We start from the raw sequence: 21,558 nt of genomic DNA, 5'->3' as shown, positions 1-21,558 counted from the left end.
CTGTACTTTCATAAATTTTTTAGTCTAAGTTTTCAGTTTATTTACATCTTTATTGTCAAGTATTGTCACGTAATTTATCGATTTGCAGTAATTTTAAAAATCCTAGACCTGTTTCTCATTTTCACTAAAAAGTGTAGAATAGTGATGTTATTAGTATATTTACGAATGTATTTTATTTCCCATATTCATTTGAAATCACATGTACCATGAGTCAAGAACAATGATCATCACTTTATCAATTTGAGCAGTACGTTCCCCTCTTGGTGATCCTATGCTTTTAATGACTTTTCCAAATAACATCGGATTGTAATGATAATTCTTTATAAACTATAAGTAATATAAAGTTTAACTCAAATATATTTAATTCCATTGTATGGTCGATGAAATAAAACATTTTTATCCAATAGTTAACTATCAGTATGAGAGTGGAAATCATGTTGGACCAGTATATAGTTGTCTTTTCAGGTTGAAAAATAAGAACAGTCGGAAAAATTAATTATCAAAACATTTGATCTCAAAACCTGAACATTTATTTCAGGAATGTTAGTATCGAGTTTTAGAGGTTGTTGACTTTGGAATTATGAATAAATCTGAGTTAAACCATGATTGGAAACTTGAAAGTACTAGACGGTCATTTCTTCTTGGTATGCTCATCCACAACCCTGCGCTCAGAATTCGAACCCAGGACATTTGATCACTTGAGTGAACTCTTAATCTCTAGACCACTGAGCAGAAGTCCATTGGTCTGACTTAGATCGTTTCATGATTTCAATGGAATTCAACAATCGCCACAACCCCATGCTAATAATTATGAAGTGCTCATTAGTGACTAGCCTCTAGAGAAATTTTCCGGATTTCTGATGGGAAGCCATAACCAGTAGTGCTATGTTGTGTCGGGCGCGAGGTAGTTACCCACGTATAACAATGGAAAATAATTTGGCAATGTCATGTGTTGATTGAAATTAGACACTAACACCGTTGGATTGCTGCTCAGATGGCTTGGAGTTAGGTATTCGCGCGTGAGGTCTGTAGTACCAGTTTATATGTTAATCCCATATACTTTATTCTAGCTTCTGGCCAAGCCAATACCCCGTCCATTATGAGTCATATTTTGATCTTGTTAATTATTCGCTTATTAACCTTGACTACTTTTTTATGTGAGCGCATGTGTATGTACACTACGTATCTTATTCATCATATGTCTGTCATTCATTTTTGTCTGACTATAAATGTTAATTAACGCTTTCTTAAAATGAGTTGGCTTCCCCGCCATCTCTAATACACATTATTTTCGCTTCGCTCTCGAGTTGGCTTACCAGCCATCTCCAATACGTGTAATGTATGCTTCGCTCGCTAACATTTGCTCATGTGCTTACAACCTTCTGGTCTGCATCAATTATCAGTAAAAATGTAGTTGCTGCTTCCATTTGCTTTCTGATATTATGCACCGTTAAGACTTGTACCATAACGGTTATCAGGGTGAACTATTAACGAAGCACTGCACTACAGGTCGATGGTTCTTCGATCGGGTCCCGTTTGTGAGATCGTAGGCGCATACTGTTGAGCGATCCCGTATAGGGCTGAATGTTTGTTTAGTGCATCTAGGTTTCCAGTGGTGACGTAACCTTTTTAGGTTCATGATTCCGATGATATTCCATAAATGTTGATTTGCCTAGATTAAAAACACTAACTTGTATACGTGAAATCGAAGAATATTTGTTAGCTAGTCCCGATAGTCACAGAATTATTTGAGTTTGATTAATCATGTGTGATCTGATAAATAAAGATTATTTTAATGAAAATTTCATACCTGGATCACCACGATCCCCTTTCACTCCTGGTTCACCAATGTCTCCATCTGGCCCAGGCATTGCATCCACATCAGTTGTTTCACCTTTTACACCCTAAATTACATTAGTTCAAGTTGGAAATAATTTAGACTTATGTTAATGAGATTGTTTAAAAAAGTTGTTTGTCACATATTTTACTCATTCGTGTATCAGTTAGTGTGTACAAATCCAAAACACTGTCAAATATGAATATGTGTTTTTACTAAAGCCGCAAAATATCAAAACTGTATGCATATATACATGTTATTTGAATTATTTTTAGTACAATATTTCATCAAATTATGAAACTGTTTTACTAATTCAAATACATTCACTATACATGCTGGCTACGTAAGCTCGCAAGTATCAACTGCATCACTGAATTAGAGAGTTATATTAACTTGGGTATTTACTATGCTTATCTCACTTTTTCCATAGTAAAGTCAACTAGATGATAGCTTTATCCTTTAATAATGGTCAAATATAGGATTACTGATCAAACATTTGAGTTCCTCTACATGGAAACTCATAGTATAATAAGTTTCACAAAATGCAAAAACAATTTATACTTATGCATTAAATGTCATAAAATAACTTGCTACCAACCTTTTCACCTTTGGGTCCCTGAGTCCCTGAATATCCTTTGTCGCCTTTAGGTCCAGGAAAACCAGCTGGTCCAGGAGGTCCAGGTAGACCGTCTTGGCCTAATCTTCCAGGTGGTCCAGGTATACCAGGTGCACCAGGCTTTCCGAATTTCCCCTGGGTTAAAAGAAGAAAGTAAATTATTTAATAAACTACCTCTGAATTCTAAACAATTGTTTTCAGGAAAACCTGGTTGTTACTGATTGATATTTGTGTATACATGTAATTTACTAAGGTGTTTTTTTTGGAAATATTTATTACTTACAGAAAATTTTCGTCACTGACCAATGTCTGGCGTAAGAAAAAGTATGGCAAAAGACTGGTCAACTGATGCTTGCTACATTTGAGACTCCTCACTAATATATATCTACACTTCCATAAAAGTACGAAGTCATGACCTCCAGTTTCCCCAGGGAATCTAAATCCAGTGTCCCCATTTTGAACACAATTTGTTAAATAGCACTATCTTCGTTTTATGCTATGGATGATTGCCCATCTCCGTAAAAACTGGGATGGCCCTAAAGATTACTGATTTCTTACTAGAATTTTCACAGAAAGTATCTCGTAACTAGTTATTTAGCTAATACCAGTTCGCAATGAGTGAATGTGAACACTCATCAACCATAAGAAACTCTGAATCATTTTCAAATATTATTGATTATTTATAAATACCTAAGGTAAAATTTATTAAATTTCGACACTCATCTAACGTTTCATAAATGCTCTTCGTTTGCTTTTGGTGAAGTTTCATTCTCTCAGCCGGTTGGTTGGGCCGTGAATTCCTCACTGTTCTGGTGAACAACATTATCAGCGCAAACTTCAGGTAGAAGTGAGTTATGTGAATTTCCTTACATATAATTCACACCTTGACCTGTCAACATTGATCCTAATTGGTTATTGCTGACTTTTATTCTATCATTGTCTGGATATTTATCTTGATTGTCTCAATCCCTCTCTCTAACCTGATTCTTGATTTTCTATTTGTCCATGACTTTTCTAATTAGTTGATAAATTGAATCGATTTCGACATGTTTATTGTTTGTTGATTAACCAGAATACCAAACTACTAAAGTCTCTCTCTGATCTTCATGTTAACTCTGTCAAAAATCCCATCATGTTCCCAATCGAATGTGTGTCCACAATTGACACGAACAAAGATAAACTATGATGTTTAGCAACTAGTTGTTGTTCAGGAAGACAAAGATCAAGAGGGCACCCATTTTATCAGGTGTAGTGTTTCTCGCAGTTACAATAGTTTATTTAGTAGATTTCAATAGTCATTTAGTGTTTTGTAGGTGTTATTCGCTTGTTTCCTGGTTTAATCTGATATGGATGGTATTTTATTTATAATTAATCGAAAAGATAAATGAATCAAATTTTAACATGGTAAATTATATCACACTTTAAAATGCTGGAATATCCGTAAAAATTTTAATAGTTATATTAATGTAGATTATAAAAACTGTTACAAATTACGTCTAAACACGTTGCCATTGTCGGGTTTCTATAACTGAGTACAGATTTAATCAATATAGCTTATTATCGTCTCATATTGTGTAGCTATAGGATCGTATGGGTTTATAGATTTATCTTTATGCATAGATGAGCAATTGCAGCACGTTTGTCATAATCAGCATGATGCTGCTGCTCAATAAAAACTAACTGAAGTTTTAACATTTAGTAGTTGTTTGGATACTCTAATAGATAACATTTCTCCAGTTCTAATTAAAACGTTACGCTGCCATAAACCATAGCAGTAAATGTTTTAACAAACCTTCTGTTTGACTTGATCTAACCGAAGTTTCCAATTTAAGTTGAACTATCAATAGGATTTGATCTTCAAATCTTATTGGTACATTGATCCTTTAACTTGGATGAGTTAACCTTTGTAACTGTTTGTGCATACACCCAGTTAGTATCAGATACTTAATGTTGATTACGACTTTTCTTAATAAGACTTTGAATGAACTGAGGAAAACAACTTGAAATCTGTCTTATTCAAAAGAAAAAACACTTACCATTGTACCTTCATCACCAATGGGACCTGGAGTTCCGGGCACACCATTTATTCCTGGACTGCCCTAACGAAAAGAAATAAAATCCATTTAGATTGAATATTTTTATCTTGAACATTAATGTCTATATTTGTTTAATATATGATTATTCATTAGATATTGGTCAGCAGTACATAGTAAAATAATTGACCAGGATTTTGTGAATGTGACTATATAGTAGTGATTTTCTTCATTATTATATTTTGGCTTAGCATTTAGGTTCTCACCGTTCTTACTGCAAACGCTTCTATTATTAGCCTATAAAGATTGTTTAATCAGTAGACAGATCAAACTATGAGCTGGTTTGATTATATAACCAGTAACTTCCACATAATGAAATTCAGGAGTGCACACCTACCACTCTTTCAAAGATTAAACAAAGGAATTCAACGTTTGTGCGTAATATTATATTATACTGAAGGAATTTTTTAGAAGTTTTCTAAAAATAACGCGTGTTTTTCCCAGTTTCGTTTGTCTAAATGGCAAAGTTATTTTTATTACTTAGTATTGAAAAAACTAACTCCTGTTTCATTTTTCATCCGTATAGCTTAATATGGAGTCGTAAATCATTTCCATTTTACCACTATTCACTAATTCTAAAAGTAGGAAGTACAAAAAGCAAATAGTTCACGGACAGTTAAGTCTACCAGGCTCAATATATAAATGCATAAAATATACATTCAAAGCACAACATTAATGAATATATATCTGTGTGAACGTATGTTTAGAAAACTTACTCGTGGACCTGTAGGACCTTCATCACCTGGATCACCGCGAGGGCCAGGAAGCCCTTTTATACCCTTAACCCCAGTTCTTCATCAAAAAATAAAACAAAAAAAGTTCGTAGTTAAGTTTATCTAAAATATTACTTCACCAGTTTTTAACAAAAGATGTTAGACGCCTCATCATGTATATTTCTATTTCACAAGCTAAAAGCATAGAAATTGCGTAACATATTTTCACCAAGTTCTGTAATTCTCATCCTGGGTAACTGGTTTGGATTATTCGTTCGTCTAAAATGATTCACTTCAGATTCATTTATAATGAGCTTAATGGCAAATAAACAATATGTTCATTAGTTGATATGATCACTTCTGAATCTGTTACCTATGTCATATGACTGAATAGTGAGTAAAATTTCAAAACACTCCTTGTCCAGTACATTGCAGTGAAAACAGGTACTAACCTCTGTCCTTTAAATAAAGCTGATTCATCGTAAGATGTCCCTTTTTCACCTTTGAATCCTTTCTCACCCGGCTCTGCCTAAAATCACAGAAAATGAGTTATTTATTTGGACACAGACTTGGGGTGAATTTCAAGTTACATACTATGTTACTGAAAATGTATGGGTAGTATAAAATTAAAATATATTTTCCTGACTGTTCACCCGACGATGCAGTAAATTACAGCATAAATTATGGTAAATATTAAACACTACTTTTCCCAGGTTCTAGAATGTCATTTATTTCCCAGGTTAGGAAACTTTAGTGACATTTGGAAATGAAAACAAAAATAAAGTATAAGATATGGTTTAATTTATTTCAATGTAAATTTGTGCTTATAAGTGACAAGAAAATATGCTTTATTTCCTTTTATATACTTACGTATGGCAGAGAAATTGGTGAGGGAGTATCCCCTTTTTCACCCTTTAAACCTGGTTCACCACGGTCTCCTTTTAATCCCTTTGGAAAATCAAATAGTTAAAAAAATAAACGTTAGGAAAATTTCAAAACAATGTTAGCAAATGCACAATTTTGTTATTTACAAACACTAGAATGCAAACCTTACTCGCACAGTCTGACACTAAGAAAAAAGTGTTTATAAATACATTTATGTTGACAAGAATTTAGATTTTAAGACTATCAATATTTAACATAATTCTTTACTTTACAATCGTTGTTTATAAGTAGGGGAGATTTGCCGATCAAAATAATCAAACATCCAAAATAGAATATTCGTTGTGGAATATTGCAGCATGTTTTCATTTCAGTCTTCAGTTAAAACTGGGCATTTTTCCATAATATCATTAGGAGAGAGTGGATAAACTGAAACTATCTAAATCGAATTATATGACTCAGGCGAATAGAACACTGATAATGGAAATTTGGTCAGATAAGAGTCAACTCCTTTCAGTAGTATAGCTTTTGTTCATTTGTGGGACTATTTTTTGGATCCGATTTTATCTGAAACCTTCACTGAAAGGTTTCATGTTTGGAGTTTTTGGAAAAAGGTTAATCAACTGTGAGGAATGTAGATCAAATTTGTATAATCCTCAAATTTAAATACAGACAATCTCGAGGTATCAGAGACTGATAGTTTTAGTTCTATAAATGGAATAGATATAAGCGCTGATGTTAGTTTGTAGAATCTCAGACTGATAAAACTATTAGTTCTACTTACTACAAACTTGAGAGTGCTTTTCCTTATCGAAATTAGAAAATTGTTTAGTCTTTAAAAACTGACTTCACATGATCAATTTAAATACAATTCATCAACTCACTTGATAACCTTTTGGACCAGCCATACCAGGTTGTCCTTTAGCTCCATCTCGGCCACGAATACCTTTCGGACCAAGTTCACCTTTCTCACCTTTGGGTCCAGTTTCTCCCACACCATCGATGCCATCAACAACAGCTGGTTCCCCTTTATCACCCTGAAATAATTATTTATAATTTTCAGAAGGGGGTTTTGTGGAGATTTTAGTAACTTTATAGTTGAAATCATGACTCAATTAAAGATAGACCATTATGGGAAACCTGAGAGTACTGGAAGGCCGTTTCGTCCCATTGTGGGACTCCTCAGCAGGGTGCACCCACGAGTTTCGGACCCAGAATCTATCAGTCTCGTACGCGGGCACTTAACATCTAGACCACTGAACCGGTGTCTAACGGTGTTAATGTCTAACTTCAACCAATCCACGAAACTAAGCAACCGTCCACCATTGTCTTCAGTGAGTTACTATCTCACAACAGACCTGGTTGAACTCCACTAGTCACTGCTTCTCACTAGAGAATTGCTTGAATTAGTAAATAAATGCAAAGCAGCAAAATCAACAAGGTGAAATCTAATACTTCCCGTTAGGTTATTAATTATTAATAAACGTACTTAAATACAAGAGGAAAAGGAAGGAAAATAGCGTTCATTATGGAATTATCTTTATCAAATGTTGTAACAATCCGACTGATATAACTTTTGATGATGGCAATATTTTAGATATAACAGATGAATAGATACCGCTAAAATATGTAAATAAGTGTCCTGTTATGTTTCCTTGTTTTGAACATATATACACCCAGTCATGCAATAGTTTTCATTAAAACTATTACCATTATCCATTCATATTCTTTCATAAATATTCATGAATAGTTTATGTGCAGATTTGTGCAAAAAAATACAAGTATTTTATGTTGAAAAAAAGAAACTTTTACCTTTGGACCTTTTAAACCTCTTTCACCAGCAAGTCCATCGAATCCATAACTACCCTGAGTACCTTTCAAACCTTTAGGCCCCTATTGTTTAAATACAAGTTGAAATATAAAAAGTATATTAAAAAAATATTTTTCTAAAAATTATGTATCATATTAACTAATTTACAATAAATATATTTGATATATATACACTAATTTAGACTATTTCCACTTGTCTGTTAAATGGTAAGCTTATAGTGACTTGACAACTATCTTCTACGAAACATTTATCTTTAAAAGTAACATGTATCTATTTTATACAACTAGACGTATTTATATACATTTTTAACGATAAATTATCAAGTTGAAGTCATGAGTCAATTGAAGCTAGACCATCATGGAAAACCTGAGAGCACTGGACGGCCGTTTCGTCCCATCGTGGGACTCCTCAACAGTGCGCATCCACGATCCCGCCTCGCGACCACATAACCAATAGACCACTGAGCCGGCATCTAACAGTGTTAATGTCTAACTTCAACCAATCCATAAAATTGAGCAACCATTCACCAATGTCTTCAGTGAATTGATATCTCACAACAGACCTGGTTGAACTCCACTGGTTACTGCTTCTCACTAGAACTGCAGGAAATACCTCATGGAGTCAGTCACTAGTGAGCATCTCCACAAAACCCCCTTCTGATAAATTATCAATTTATATTTTCAGTAATCTTATCGAAGGTTACTTATTAAGAATGAATATTCTAGATGACAAATAATCAATCTTAATGAATATAAATATTTTTCTAATCAGCTAAATTAGATTCTAAGTGTGAAACATGATTTCTGTGTTTACTCTAATGCAAGTGAATTACTCCATATTTAATCAGTTAGTAAATTCATTTAGTTCAATCATTTCACTGTGTGTTTATCATAGTAATCCACATATGTTCAAGTTATACATGACATTTGTCATCAGGAATATATAAAAATATATTTATATATATACTTTTGAATTTATGCAAAGATTTATTTTATATAGTTGAGATCATGAGTCAATTGAAGCTAGACCACCATGGAAAACCTGGAATTTCTTAAGTTGTAGGTTTTTGGAAATTGTTTACTGATAAGATATACAATAGTTGAGATTATGAGTCAATTGAAACTACACTACCATGGATAAAATATTCATTAAATAGTGTTAAAACTTAATAGTATCAAAAATTGTCCATATGTCAAATCTAGGACCTTTGGTTTCACATTTTTTAAATTAATGGTTTTCCAGATTTCATTGAACAATATCAATAATCTAAAGTAATCTCTTAACCCCTCCCGATTAAATATGATTTTTAATAGAATACAATCAGAAACTTGTGAAATTCGTAATTATAAGTTGACAGCAAAATAAAATAGTGACATGATCACAAAAAATTTATTATGTCAATCTAAGTTTAAATAGTATGTCGTTGGTGTTACTGTTTCTTACGCCCACTAACACTAAATTTTTCATCTTACCTACTGTAACACTTTTTACAGATTCGATACAACGTAGAATTTCCCTTCTCTCCTAAACTTCCAATCAAAATACAACATGTGGTAGGGAAACAAAATACTAGTTACTAACAATTTATATTTATGACTCATGAAATTACGTAGTTATGGTATAAGATCACTACGTATAGTAATTTGTAAATTGCAGTTGATACCCAAGTAAAATATAGGTGGGTAATTTTTGCCTGACTTTTATATCTAAACATTCAGAGACATAACATCAACTAAAAGTCGAGAGGAAGCTTACGGTTAGCTCTGTAGAAAAACATTGAGGACACAAACGTTTTATAATCATTCCTTGAAAATATAAGGGCTAATTAAGTAAGGAATGTTTACAAAAGTTTAATATTTTTAGTTGAGCGAACATTAGTTCAATTTAAGACAAAACGACCTTCAGTTTGAACTATACTCTAAAAATCACTCAAGGTAAATAAATAATTGTGTGTCTACTGATGATTGACATCATGACAGATGTTTCCAGATTCCAATGAGAGATCAAAATTAGCTGATTTCCATTGTTTCAAATGAGATCAGATATCACTTCTGGTACTTTGAGTTGACTGAAGCTGGAAATGTGGACCCCTGAAACCCCTCTACTGTCCAAATATATAATACTAACCTTCTCTGAATTCTCTTTATTCTTATTTAATGACAGAATGAGTTATTTTAATTATCTGTAGACTCATATATAAACTAGACAAACATGGCACTAGTCATTACTCAGAGGTCAACTAATGTAAATATTTCAGTCATACAGAAGGTCGGTAGCGGGCCCATATAGCTCAACGGTAACATCTCATACTGTGAAGTTGGATGATGAAGGTTCAAATACCAAAAGGTGCATCAGTTCCAAAAAGGAATCAGGTATACCTTCATGGTGGGTGCCTACTAGAATAAAACCTAAGTCCAGAGTTTCTCACCGACTGTCTACAGATGCCTAACATAAGTAGGCTGACTCATGTGCACTGCTATGACGTCTTGAACTAGGATATAACAGCTTTCAATGATTCCCCAGTTAATTTCAGTCGATAATAAAATTTGTATTCAGTATCGTTGCTTTCAACTTCCTTACAGATAGGTCATTCAACCGTGGTGACGAATAGAGACTTAATAAACAGAATCTAATCTAATATTAACTCACCAATAAATACTTAAATATAATAGATCACAAAATTTATTTCATAAAAAAATAAAGTAATTTAAATAAAAAAATATTTTACTTTAGCACCACAACAGCCTTCTTCACCTGGAAAACCTTTCGGACCTTTAATACCAACTGCACCCTATTGAAAATCAAAAAAATATTCACTAAGTAGAAAAAAAAAGAAATTTTATCATTGAATATTTTTACTAGAAAAAAACTTCCAATTTTTATTTACAAGGCCTTTTGAGATTTTATTGTAGACATTTGATTGAAAGTTTCTGTATGAACAAATAAAATTTACAGTATATAGTAAAAAAATATTATTTTGACAATGATAACAAAACTGTTAATGGGATCTTAATGATTGTCACTAACTGACATCAAATTATTAGTATAAACTAACTGAATATATTACTTACTTACTTACTTACTTACGCCTGTTACCCCTCGCGAATATATAAATAATAATAATAATAATAATAATAATGAACAGATTGAACATCGAATATGTGAATTATTTTATTCTAATTAATAAAAAATTATATATCCAAATCAATAATCCTTGCTCCTGTGGAGCAAGTTATATTGGTCGAAGTTTTAGGAATTTACATTTTCGTGCTCGTGAACACCTCCCAATGTGGCTAGGCAAAGGTTTGGTGAAGAAAGTAAACAGCTCGATATTGGCCCATTTAGTGTAAACTGGTCATAGTGCCAGTATAAACCAATCCTTTTCAATTATTTATAGGGTCAGTAATTTTTTGCCAAAGCTTGTCAAGCTTAAAGTCCTTCAAACGGCGGAGGCAGTAGCCATCAGGGTGTGGAAACCGGAGCTATGCGTACAGAAGAAATATCTCCAACCCCTGCTCCTCCCTTGGCTAACCAAAAGGCCAATTAATCAATAGTAATCTTAGCTATTGGATGACCTAATTTGACTATGTACTTACGACCTTTCATAGTCAAATATAATTGTATCTCTTAATTTAATTCACAAACCTTTGTATTATTATTATTATTATTATTGGTTAAACATCATTATTAATTTCCCCGATACATGATTCATTCACTTCTCATTGATCCCTCCTTATTACGTCTTACTGATTTTTCACACAATTTAGTCTTCCACTCGATCGAATTGTAATCGCATTGTCGCAACTCTCACCCTATCTGACCCATATTTATTCTGATCACAGACTTTAAATTTTCACTTAACATATATACAGATTCAAGTTAACATTCTATACGAGTCATATCAACATTAACAATTTTGTTCTATTTGGTTTGATAATCCTAAATTTACATGCTTTAAACGATGTACTTTGCCTTAAACCTGGCCATTTTTTCGGATTATTAATTTGGATATATAATTGTAGAACCTGAAGAGAATTTATCGAAGAGAATATTCTTCGTTCAAATATTAGTCTTTTAATATGATGGGGATCTTTAAACGACTAATAAAAAATTCAGTTGTATACAATGATATATGACACAAATTAAAAATGGCTATAAACGATTTTAAACATGATAGACTCTAATTTTACAATAGATAGATAGTTGTTACTAGTGGAAAGCAGAATGAGCTTTTTATCCTATTTAGTGTTCACGGCTTGGATGTGCTCTTCATAAAAATTAGCAGATTTAAACATAAGTATGTTGTTTAGGGTTCTTAGTGTTTATACAAGCTTTTAACAATTGTATATCATCTTTCAGAAGTATTATAGTTACAGTGTGAAAACTCTACTAGTAGCAGGTCTTTCTTGTACCTACTTCTGGTATTTTTAGACTGATAAATGATTTTTAATTTGTGATATTCGTATTATGCTACATACCGTTCTTCCTTTGGAAGCCTATCCCCAACTTTCGCTAACCCCGATTTTATGGTATCACTGGCCTGAAAATACACTCTCAGATTATGTTTATTCTAAATCCTCTTAATTTATCCCTGTTTCTTTAGAGTATAAGATGAACATCGAAATAAATTAAATGGATTATAAACAAACATAATCTATGAGTGTATTTTCGGGCCATTAATACCATAAAATCAGGGTTAGGGAAAGTTAAGGATATGTTTCCAAAGAAAGAACAACAGTATGTTATCTATGAGATAAACTTTTATTGCTGAAATGAAGATTATGTGAGAGAAACATCTAGACAGTTGAATACCAGGTCGAAGAAACACAAACAATATTTGGAAAATGTTCCAAAATCCTCGGTCTATCTATAGAAACTTGAGAATAGGTCGGCAATAAAGTTAAATGCGTTAGAAACAGGATACGAGATCGACTTTGAAAGGACCAAAATACATTGGAAAGAGTTTGGCAAATGACTTTTAATGAGTAATTGGACCGTATCTCTATCCAACTTGTTTATTTGATATGCACCGTTAATCCGACTAAAGTCGACATCTGAATTTAATTGGATCAACACAGTATAGATATGATTTAATTGTTAAACATTAAATATTCTTTGATAATTTTGATTTCAATCATTACCATGATGAAGTTTAGACAAGTTTGTTGGACGAAATGTTGGAATTCTTTAAATTTCAATCGCTGAGATTATTTCAATTATAATTTTCACAAACATGATTATTGTCTTTTATCATTACTTTCGTTACTATATGTTGTCTAGTGAACTGGATTGTTTTAATGTGAACAATCTGGTTTTTGTTTGTTAATGTTCAGTTTTCGTTAGCTTTCCTATTATATAAAAGTACTAAGGAATACCTGAGCAAAATTTTCCTTTTTGAGTACAGAGACATAAAGGTTTAAATTTTCAATGAAACTTCTTCGAAAGTTTTCCATATAACTACCTTGAGTAAACTAAAATTTATCTAAGAATTCGAAAAATACCATAAAATTCACTGAACTGTTGGTTATTATCAGTGTACTACTCTTTTCTTGATTTCAGAAATTACCCTAAGCAGCAAAATATAAAACTAGTATATCTAAAATTTTAACTGATTGTTTACATATTCAACTAACTGTGATATATAACTCTTATTGTGAAAAAAAATCTATTTGGCTGGGTTGTAACTATTATCATTATCCTTAATGAGAGAATACTAATAGAATAACTGCTAACTTTTCATTGGATGAATATAACACTTATTTATTTATGTAGTGAATCATATAACATTCATAGGTAATATGTGTCAACATTAGTCTCTGTAGTACACATCCTCAGTTTTAATGTTACTTCGTGCTTTTCAATTCCCAAATCTATTTCTTTTATTAATATCATATTCTCTAAAGCTATTTTATAATCGTAAATACTATTTCTAATTCAGATTACTTCGGTTTGCATTACACAGTGGTAATTTTCTGTGGCGAATTGTGTCAATCCACAATAGAGCCAGAAGCTACATTATTTATGATTGGCTGTTATAATTAAAAATTACTTTTTATGCGTCTAATTATCGAATAAAAGTTATTGTCTAACTGTTCAAGTTGATCTGAAGTAATCTTATCATGACTTGCTGAGATTGTCTCAATAACAATTATTCACACCTAAATATTATTGTGATGTGATAAAATCACATTATTAACACTGATTCTTATTAGTTACAATTCGCTGTATAATACTATGTGTACTACAATGCCTACTCATCTCATTCTCTCTTGAGACATAAAAGATGATTTCCAATGTTTCATCTCCTATATTCTACTCATACGAAGTTGTCATCCTTGAAATATTGTTCCCTATTTGTCTCTGAACTATCTAGTCGTGTTTTATCTGGTCTCGTGTTAGCAGAATTTACTATAATCCGTATTTTAGGCCTCAACGTATAAAATTTAGAACATTAACATTTAGTTCAAACTCTACATAGTAATGTACTTTTTTAATTTTGATATTAATAACAATATTTAATGTACATGACTCATTTAGTTCAGTGCATATGGAGCTTAATTTTATAGCAAAAAAGTGTCTTTCTTCAGTTCATTCTAATAAAATATTGGATATGAGGTTCCACTAAAGATTACAGATAATAATATCAATGAGACACTTTATACAAACAATCCCAACTCAAAATAAATTTGAAATCTACTGAAAACAATCCTCAATTTATGAATTTGTATAAATCCATCTACTAACAACGTCTTCATTCAGTCGAAATTTTGAGCATTTCACTTATCGTTTTTGATTAATCAAACAGTAAGTCATCTTCTAAAGATTTCTTCTCAACAGTATGAATGATGGTTATTTTACTTTATATCATGGTCTAAGTACAAAATGCATAGCCTCTGATTATGTAAATTCTTTTGAAAATATATTATACCTAAAAATTCAGTTCGTCCTCGTAAGGAGCTATTAGAAACTGTCATTTTGAATTGACAAGATTTTTTCCACAGGTAAGCACTGCTACAATTCTTTTGTCACGAATATATTTATAAAACTGATCGATGTAAATCATTCTAAGTATCTTGGTGTTTATTTTGGCTTATCGATAGCTTTTATTCATTAATGTTATGTATGTTAACAGTGAAATAATAAATAGTGGTACGCTTGTAAAATGTAAATGAAATAAATAAAAACAAACCATTTTCTTCCTAAATAACTGTTACTTACTTTAAGACCATCAACACCAGGTACACCCAAAACACCTTTATCACCCTGCAATTGAAAAAATTCAAATAATGTACATTAATCTCAATGTAAAAGTTAACTACAAAAGAAAAGCTTCAATTAATATCATTTGAATACATCCAAGATCATAGTTGAATAACGTGGCAACATCATAACTAATATCCTGTTTAAGTGGGTTCGAATCAGTCGAAAAGTATGGTTCCCTTCAAAGACTGAGAACATACATCACCAGTCAGTCCCAAACGACACGGAATCTTATGTCTTTTTCCGTTTATATGTCCTTTCAACTATTTAACACCACCTTTAAAATCGCGTACTAATCATAGCTAGACCACTATTGGAAACCTGGAAGTACTGGATCGCCGTTTCGTCCTATTGTGGGACTAACCAGCAGTGCGGATCCACGATCCCGTGTACGGGAATCGAACTCAGGACCTTCAGTCTCGCGCGCGGATGTCTAACCTCCAGACAACACCCAATAAAGTAATTGGGTGGGGATAAACCCCACTCTCGTTCTCAATTTTGACCTTGTACCTGTAACCTACCAAAATCAAGAGGGAATGATTATTTACACTATCATAATCCATGATTGAGGGTTTGTTTCGTTCTCTATCATTTTTGTTGGATGAGGTAAAGAATGTAAAGTTTTTACGACGAAAATACCATTTAATCATGCTACGTATATTTCATGTGTGGGTCATTAGGTCATAATGGAAGAAAAATTACAATATAGCATAAGTTTACCTCCGACTAATTCTATAATAGAAATTATTCCAAAATATTTACAATTAAACGACTAAGTAAACGAAGACATAACCCCAGTAACTAACTACGATACACTTAAATAACTTGAAAATGTGAAATTTGTACCCAGTCAAATAATCATAACATTAACAGAATTCAATTAGTAGTAAGAACCAAACAAGATTATATTATTATCAGAAGGGGTTTTGTGGATATTATAGCAATTTTTAATAGTTGAGATCATGAATCACTTGAAGCTAGACCAGCATGGAAAACCTGGAAGCACTGGACGGCCCTTTCGTTCCACTGTGTGACTCCTCAGAAGTGCTCACCCACGATCCCACCTCGCGATATCCGAACTGAGGACCATCCAGTGCCTCCAGATTTTCCGTGGTAGTCTAGCTTCAAGTGATTCATGATCTCAACTATTAAAGTTTATATTAGTTATTACCAATAAGTATAAGTACATTATACTGATAATTATTTTACTGTAAATATATGTTTGTTGACTAGCTGAGCAACAATAATAATAATAATAAATAAATCGAAATAGTTAACGTAGACTTATACAGCACAATAATACTCATCAATTATTCACCATAGAAATTAACTTCTCATTTCTTTTCGGAACAATTTTTTATAACAAAAATTATTAGTAGGCAAAACTCGGTAATATGATCAAATTGGAAATATCAACTGGGTTTTTTTCTCTTTTTTCTCCGTAAAACTAAGTGACTGATATTACACCACACATTATATTCAATAAAGAAATATCACCTAAATTAGTCATATTGTTTTGATGTATAGTCGTTTGTACTATGATTCTATAAATTAATCATTTCAAATATTATTTGGATAGGTTAATCCAAATATGTTTGTATGCAGTAGACGAGTATAAGTTTATCTTAATGATTCTTTGGAAATAGAATGATAAATTCATAAGATAACTGATATTTGTTAGTTGGAGACATAGTTGACAAGCTCCTTTGAAATGCAATATCTAGTTTCTTAATATTTAACATATATAATTAATATATATATTTTATGATACTCCAATAATTAGAAAACTGTATTTCTGATGTTTGATGACTTAATATGAGCTATTTCATCAGAGTAGATAAACATATGTGTTCTTTGGTGTGTATTAAAGAAAGTGATTTTATCTCAAACTTTGGACTGTAGTCATTGATCATCTTTCTTTATCAAAACTGATAATTTATATACTTAGATCAAATAAACTAATTAGAGATCGACAGATACACATTCTAGGTTTGCGATAATGGCTTACACCATTTAAACTTCAACTATTGAATAAGCGTAACTCAAGTTTTAAGATACAAATCTTTATTTGGTTACTATGTTACATTTTAAAAAATCTACACCAGTCTGATTTGCTGATCAAGTCCACTGGATATTCTATCGAAAAAAACAATCTGAGAATGATGAAAAATTAGTGGACTATGTGGTTTATTTTCTACAGAAACCACGACAAAGTACTTTAATTCAATGACTTCCATAGCTTGTTTGTTAAACACATATATTTCGATACTACCTGTCAATTACATCAAACATATTTGTATGTAGATAAGATTGTATATGCAAATTATGTAACCTAAACTATTCTATGACGGTGTTGGCCAATACATGTATCATTTCTCATGAGTGAATCAGTCGTTATGATCACAGATCTTCTAGTCAAACATTCAAACAAATATCTAGCGGCTATTAAATGATAATAATAACTTAACTTACCATAATTCCTTTGGGTCCAGGATCACCTGGTATACCAGGTATACCCCGTTCACCTTCTGGACCAGGTGGACCAGGCAATCCACGTTGTCCAACAGGACCTGGTCTACCAACATGTCCACGAGCACCAACGTCACCCTTTTTTATCACAAAAATGAGTGGCAGAATAAAACAAAAACAGTAATAAAAAATGTGCAAGATCGATTATTTTATCTCATTTTTTAATGGATATATTAAAATATAGTCTAAAGTCAGCTTGGTCAATAAAAAGCCTAAACAATACAAACAGTATGGTAAAATGCTGTACATAGTTATCAAATATAATCAAACCAAGTGACCTTTGAAGTACTGATGCAAATATAAACCAATAAATGAATGATCAAATGACGTGAATTATAAATCCTATTTATACATCATCATATTAAACAACTAAGAAACTTGTCAAGTCAAAAACTCCTTCATATCCATGAATGTGTGAGTGCGTCAAGGGTAATTCTGTCATATTTCTATAGTTTTTTAAGTAAAATGTTAAACTGCATACACTAACAATATTATTATTAATGTTTCTTTTCTATTATCATTGTAGTGCAGACTGAATATCCATGTGATAATGTTAAATGAGATAAGTGTATAATTTGATCACCACTAAATTACTTCTTGTGACCAATATTTTCGTATTATTTTCTTGTTATGAAATAGAAAGGGCACACAAAATGATATAAAAGCCATGTAACCAAATATGATCCTACTTTTTTTTCTTTTTTCTTGAATATACAAATACCTCCAACCAATCAGATTAATTTACATCAGTTAGACAATGTTAGAAAACATGATTGGGATAGTCGGAGAAAGAAATTGTACTGTACTGTAGAAAAAACTAATATCGACTAATATTGCATTGTTTACCTTATAGAATCTGGTGTTTTCATATCACGTCATTGATATCGAAACTGTTGATTGTTAATATAATTACTGTTTTGATTCATTGTGAGTAAACTAAATTCACACATCTACATGTAATTATTTGTATAGTGGATTACATAGCTTGATGTTACTGGCCCACACACTACATAGCTTGATGTTACTGTCCCACACACACTTATGAATATACAAAATTGATGCAATCTCTACAAGCATTGTTCTTACTTTACATGTTATGTCATCTCTTTCAATGCTTAACACGTTTATCAATTAGAAGAGATATCGACATCAAAACTACTCTTCTCTTTGCTGAAACGTCTTCATATATATATATATATATATATATATATATATATATATCATTCTGCATTCATTTGGCATTGAATGCCATGAAACAATAAATTATACCTAAGCAATTCAGTCTCTGTTTAATAGAATACAGAATGGAATATTTTGGGGAAATAAGGCTATAATTGATATAATGAATACAACTGATTCATAAATCAATATTAGTTTATATTTTCCTTTTTTTACATATGTCATGTATTAGCCAAAAGGATAGATTAAAAGTTATTATTCAATTTTATTGATTATGAACACAATAGGTATGAACTTAAAAAAAAACATTTACATCTACTAATCAGATATTCGCCCTTTGTTCATTATTTTCCAATAAACATATTGGATCGTTCTAGATAACATTCCCTAGAAATATGCAAACATAACAGATTCCTTCCCTCAACTAGTAACGTTTTTTTTCAATTAATGCAGATTTAAAAAACATTTGAAGTCAATTATTTTTCAATCGTACCTTAAGAATGATCCATAAAAACAGTGAAAGTAGTACAACTTTGATAATCTAAAAATAAAAAAGTATTTCTTTTTTAGACTGAACGATAATGATCATCTACCCAGTTGAATATTTTTTTTAGCTTGATCACATGTGTACCTAACAATCTTGGTAAGAATATATTTGAAAGTATATATAGACACACACAAGTAGTGTTGTTTAGTTTGGGACTGTAATATTCACAAACTATTAATTACATGTTGCACACTTTGTTTATACTCTGTTTCTATTAATATGACTTCCTAATTTAGCTTAAGTTATTTTAATACTTGATTAACAACTATAAAAAATTCATCTATTAACAGCTATATAAATGTTGACACCTTCATCCAAAAACAATATCTTTTCGAATGAATGAATCAATCAAACGAATAATTCTAGTCGATTATTCCCTAGTTTTCACTAGTTCACCAGCTAAAGTTATTGACTGACAAAACGTATCTTGAAACTGAATAAAATCTTCACAATCGACCAAATAAACAATCAAATAAGTTAGTTAACTAATATATATAACCTGAACCATTCATTATCAACAATAGTTAACACGAGGAAATTGATAATGTTATATATATAATACGTACCTTTGGCCCCGGAATTCCCATACAAGTGCATTCTGTGCAATTCGGCGATGGTATGCACGTCTGTAATAGTTGGAAAAATATGAAAAAGAAACACATAATCTCATAAATAACTCTTCTACAAATTGGAAATATGAAAGTTTATGTAGTGCACTTTCAATATGATGAATTGATTATAGAATACATAACAGAAAACCTTACTAAATTAGTATAAATAGTAATCTAACTATTTAACATATCTGTAGGGAATATAAAAAGTATCATGACAATTACTGAAATCGAAACATTGTCTAACTGGTTAGTAGATTCCAATCGAAAGTCTTCAAATTAGTGGTTTGATATCCTTTCAGATTATTTACTACAACTTAACACTAACCTTATTTCAGTTTAACTTATTCATTTGACTAACACTGTTTCTGTGTAACACTACTGAATCAAATAATCCATGAACATTTAGGCCAAACAGGTTTGAAAAGAGCATTCCAAAGGTTAAGTTGAGCAAAATAGTTCACTTACCGCTGCTCCATTTGTATATATTATGCATATATTCGATAATATAAAAATAGATATGAGAATAAATCCATACGTATTATACTTATTTGTAAATTGATAGTTATCATGAGGCTTCATAATCTTGAATACAATACAAAGTTACGTGAAATTTTATTGAATATAATTTTCTATGATAGAAGTAAAATAGAATAGAATTATGTGTAAATTAATGATCAACTTTCACTTCAGTTTACTGTCTTAAGATTGAAAATAACTTTTTTTCGTAATGTTCGTTCACTGTTTTTTATATGTTTACGGATCGATTAAAGTTATTCTGTTAAATTTATGCTTGATAAACGATAACCTTATTCTTCTTCAGGCAGTTTTCTATTACCGGCATTACTAACTGACACACAGTCGGTGTATGTTCAAGGTGTCTCTTTATTTTTATAGGATAAATAGACATGCACACAAATGACATGTATATATATATACATTTGTGTAAATATGTGCTTCCCTAATTTGAATGTATGTTTGTGCTAGAAAACTCCAATAGTATCCCACCATAGTCAGTATGTAAATCTATTTCTGTGCCTACTTTTGCATGCCTTCCTAATTATACACACTGAGTATTTGATCCAAACCTGTATTTTAACATAAAACCGATGGAAGATAAAGTAAAAATATCAGGGGGAAATGTTTAAAATTACCACGATCAGAACAATAAAATACTTTATTGAGTTCTCTTGTTGGTCCGTCTAATAATTTTGGCAAAATCGTGTAAAATACTTTAATTTTTAACTGGTTATCTTTCATGATAGTTCAGTACAAAGTATTGATTTTCCTTATTGGCCTGTCGTAAATCTAAACCGGCCGGCCGGTTAGTCTACCAATCAAATGCTTATGGGTCCAACACTATATACCGGTGTTTAGAAGGTCACATTTTAGCGTCCATTGATTTATAATTGAATGAACATAGATCATTGTGTAATACTGATTATCTTATATAATAAAGA

General features: G+C 31.6%; 1 protein-coding gene across 1 annotated transcript in view; it reads right to left on the bottom strand.

Moving 5' to 3' along the window:
- The window catches only part of Smp_170340 (putative collagen alpha-1(V) chain precursor), a gene marked incomplete at its 5' end in the record, with an annotated part of 40,646 nt that extends 19,966 nt beyond the window's left edge, over positions 1-20,680 (bottom strand). The window contains 13 exons of the mRNA XM_018794600.1: positions 1,811-1,904; positions 2,436-2,588; positions 4,490-4,552; positions 5,263-5,338; positions 5,712-5,788; positions 6,130-6,207; positions 7,026-7,178; positions 7,954-8,034; positions 10,701-10,763; positions 15,191-15,235; positions 17,705-17,839; positions 20,054-20,113; positions 20,567-20,680. Coding sequence (XP_018648995.1) covers positions 1,811-1,904; positions 2,436-2,588; positions 4,490-4,552; positions 5,263-5,338; positions 5,712-5,788; positions 6,130-6,207; positions 7,026-7,178; positions 7,954-8,034; positions 10,701-10,763; positions 15,191-15,235; positions 17,705-17,839; positions 20,054-20,113; positions 20,567-20,680 — 1,192 coding nt within the window. The remainder of the gene's footprint in view (positions 1-1,810; positions 1,905-2,435; positions 2,589-4,489; positions 4,553-5,262; positions 5,339-5,711; positions 5,789-6,129; positions 6,208-7,025; positions 7,179-7,953; positions 8,035-10,700; positions 10,764-15,190; positions 15,236-17,704; positions 17,840-20,053; positions 20,114-20,566) is intronic.
- Between the last annotated feature and the right edge of the window lie 878 nt (positions 20,681-21,558).

This window comes from Schistosoma mansoni, chromosome 1 (assembly GCF_000237925.1).
Source record: "Schistosoma mansoni strain Puerto Rico chromosome 1, complete genome".
Classification (NCBI taxonomy): domain Eukaryota; kingdom Metazoa; phylum Platyhelminthes; class Trematoda; order Strigeidida; family Schistosomatidae; genus Schistosoma; species Schistosoma mansoni.
The sequence above is the reverse complement of the archived record's forward strand: the minus strand, read 5'-3'. Positions and strand labels throughout refer to the sequence as shown.